Source organism: Nicotiana tomentosiformis, chromosome 1, assembly GCF_000390325.3.
Source record: "Nicotiana tomentosiformis chromosome 1, ASM39032v3, whole genome shotgun sequence".
NCBI classification, from domain to species: domain Eukaryota; kingdom Viridiplantae; phylum Streptophyta; class Magnoliopsida; order Solanales; family Solanaceae; genus Nicotiana; species Nicotiana tomentosiformis.
The window spans coordinates 11,755,253-11,758,751 of record NC_090812.1 but is presented as its reverse complement, the minus strand read 5'-3'; the positions used below and the strand labels follow the sequence as shown (position 1 = coordinate 11,758,751).

At 42.8% G+C, this 3,499-nt stretch overlaps 1 protein-coding gene and 1 non-coding gene across 2 annotated transcripts; one reads left to right on the top strand and one right to left on the bottom strand.

Annotated features, from left to right (window-relative positions):
- Positions 1 to 260: 260 nt before the first annotated feature.
- LOC117280221 (small nucleolar RNA R71) lies at positions 261 to 367 on the bottom strand. The gene has a single exon (XR_004510706.1). It is a non-coding gene; the product is annotated as a small nucleolar RNA R71 (small nucleolar RNA).
- A 1,047-nt stretch (positions 368 to 1,414) lies between these two features.
- On the top strand, positions 1,415 to 1,948 carry LOC138900467 (uncharacterized). Its single transcript, XM_070187250.1, has one exon. It carries the CDS (start codon positions 1,415 to 1,417, stop codon positions 1,946 to 1,948), a length of 534 nt encoding a protein of 177 aa, XP_070043351.1.
- The last annotated feature ends 1,551 nt before the right edge of the window (positions 1,949 to 3,499 follow it).

The window sequence follows — 3,499 nt, the reverse complement described above, 5'->3', positions numbered from 1 at the left end:
AAACTATCCAAAACAACTGCATTTTCAGAGGGAAGGTGAACGAAGATCCTAATACTCACTTGATGGATTTTGAAGAAATCGAGAACACATTCCAATACAATGGAGTATCAAAGGATGCAGTCTACTTAAGGGCATTCCCATTTTCATTGACAGATGATGCGAAGCAATGGCTTCGTAGCTTACCCACAGGTTCGATCAGGACATGTGAAGATATGACCAAGAAGTTTCTTGACAAGTACTTTTCAGCTGCGAAAACTGGGAAGTTCAGAAGGGAAATCCACAATTTTTGCCAGAAGGAGACAGAAATGGTTTTCGAAGCATGGGAGAGATTAAAGGAGATAGTCAGAAAGTGTCAGCATAATGGAATTGAATTGTAGATGCAACTCTAGGATTTCTGGGATGGGCTGACACCGTCTTCGCGAAGAACTCTGAATACTGCATGTAGAGGACCACTAATGAAGAAAACGCCGGAGGAGGTTGTCTTAATCCTTAATGAATTATCTGAGGATGCTAATCAATGGCCGACTGAAAGTAATGACAGGAGAAAATCAATTGGGGTTCACCAGGTAGACTCTAACACATCCATGCAAGCCTAGCTAGACAACATGGCCAAGGATATAAGAAAGCTGACATTGACCAAGGTACAAAGTGAGTCGTAAGCAGCATGTGACTTTTGTGGATTGGGATACCCTACACATGAGTGTCAAGCATCAACTGAGGAAGTCAACGCAGTGGGGAACTTTAATAGAGGAAACTACCAAGCCGTGAACAACTATAATGCTATGGGCCAAAGATATCTAGGTTTTTCGTGGAGTTCACCTAGTGGGAGTCTGAATGCATGACAGAAAAATAATCCTAGACCCCGGAGTCAAGGACAACCAGGTTTTTAGAACCAGCAGAGGCAGTAATACCATCTATAACAGCAAACCAGTCTAGTATGGAAGACCTCATGAAGGCATTCATCAACAAATCAGATGAAAAATTTGAGACTCACGGCATAACCATCAGAGAGAAGGGCACGACCATCCTTAATTTAGAAAGACAATGGGGACAGATTGCAAATTTGCTATCTGAGAGGGCTCCTGGGACTTTTCCCTCTGACACTGAAAAGAACCCAAAGGAAACAATTGAAGTTGTATCTCTGAGAAGTGGCAAAACATTGGCTGATCCAGTGGAGAAAGCTAGACCCGAAGTGGTGAACAAGAAGGCAGAGACACCAGCAGAAAAAAAAGGTGAAGAGCAACAAAGCCAGAGTAGTGGGGTACAAAAGGAGAGTGAAGAAAGTAGACATATGCCAGCTCTACCATTCCCTCAAAAGATGAAGCGAGAGAATCTTGACAAATGTTTTGGGCAATTCTTGGAGATGCTCAAGCAACTTTATGTGAACATTCCCTTCATAGAAGTACTCACTTAGATGTCGGCCAATGCAAAGTTCTTGAAGGAAATCCTGTCTAGCAAGAGAAAATTAGAGAAAACAACAATGGTCAAGCTAAATGCCTACTGCAGTGCCATATTGCAAAATAAAATTCCCCAAAAGTGTGGGGACCCAGGTATCTTTACCATACCATATTCGTTGGGGAGTGAAAAATTTGACAAGGCCCTCTGTGATTCTGGTGCGTCAATAAATCTAATGCCTCTATCTGTATTCAGGAAAATGGAAGGTGAGCTCGGAATGATCAAATCGATACCAGTGTCCCTACAACTAGCTGACCAAACCACCATTCTACCTGAGGGAATCATTGAGGATATTCTAGTGCGGGTGGACAAGTTTGTGTTCCCCATAGACTTTATTGTGGTGGATATGGAGGTGAACAAGGAGGTGCCTCTAATTCTAGGAAGATCATTCTTATGTACAGGCAGAGCTATCCTTAATATCTGTGAGGGGCAGCTTATGCTCAAAGTGAGCAATAAGAAAGTGGTGTTTCAGATGAAGAGGATGATGAAATAGCCCAGTGATGAGGAATCCGCCTACTCGTGTTTCAAGCTGGACGTTGATGGAGAATTAGCTGAGAAATACAAGTTCGACAAGCTTGTGGGGGATACTCCATAGAGGTGTATTACTTAGTCTAGCACAGTGGAGGATGAAGATCCTTAAATAAAGAAAGAGGCAGAAGCTCTTGAGACTGAGGATCAAGTGATTAATGAGGAGGAACTAAAGAGGAGGCTTCTAAGCCTAATGTGGAATTGAAAGTCCTCCCCACTCACTTAAAATATGCTTTTCTTGAAACTAACAATTTTCCTGTAATTATTTCTACTGACTTGACAGGTACACATGAGCGAAAGCTGGTAGAGTTGCTGAAAAAGCACAGGAAGGCCATTGGCTGGAGTATAGCTGATATTCAAGAAAACAGTCCAGCTATTTGCATACACAAAATTATGTTGGAAGAAAATAGCAAGCCAATGGTGCAGCCCCAACACAAGCTGAACAAAAATTTGGAGGAGGTAGTACACAAAGAGATCATCAAATTGCTAAATGCGGGGGTGATTTTTCCCATCTCTAATAGCTAGTGGATTAGTCCAGTACAAGTTGTATGTAACGACCCGACTGGTCGTTTTGTGCCCTAGCACGTCACTCGGCAGTTTGGGGCTATGAGTAGCTTCACTTCAGGTATTAGGACTTATACGCGTGGTCGGAATTTGATTTCAAGAATTTCGAAGTAGATTTGGAAAGAAAATTCTAATTTCGGAAGGTTTAAGTTGGAGAAATTGACTAAAGTGTGATTTTTGAGTAGACGACCTCAGAATCGGGATTTGAAGGTTCCAACAGGTTCGTATGATGATTTTGGACTTAGGCGTATGTTCGGATCGGGATTTGGATAACCCATGAGCGTTTCAGCGCCTATTGTGGAAGGTTAGCATTTTGGAAAAATTTCATAAATTTGAGTTGAAGTGCAGTTCAATGATATCGACGTCCGTTTGGAATTCCGATCTGGGAACAGCTCTGTATAGTGATTCTGGTATTGGAAGCGCGTCCGGATGTGGATTTGGAGGTCCGTAGGTCATTTGGCGAAAGTTAGAAATTTGAAGGTTTTGAGAAGTTTAACCGGGAGTAGACTTTTTGATATCGGTATCGGATTCTGATTCCGAAAGTTGGAGTAGGTCTGTAATGTCGAATGTGACTTGTGTACAAAATTTGAGATCAATCGGACATAATTTGATGGGTTTCGGCATTGAATGTAGAAGTTTGATGTTCAAAGGTTCATTAAGCTTGGATTGGGTTGCGATTCATGATTTTGTTATTTTTTGATGTGATTTGAGGCCTCGAGCAGGTCCGTGTTATGTTGTGGGACTGGTTTATGTGATTGGACGAGGTCCTGGGGGGCCTCGGGTGTGTTTCGGGATGGTTTCGGATCATTTCGGGCTGTTTTGGACTGCTAATATCGGTATCTGGTTTCCTTCATCGCGAACACGAAGGGTGTGCCGCGTTCGCGAAGAGGAATTTGAGGTAGTTGGGTTTTGGCCTTCGCGAACGCGAGGCGGAGGTCGCGAATGCGGAGGG

Excerpts from the sequence above, each read along its gene's own strand:
- LOC138900467 (XM_070187250.1), top strand. The coding sequence starts at position 1,415 with ATGTCGGCCAATGCAAAGTTCTTGAAGGAAATCCTGTCTAGCAAGAGA.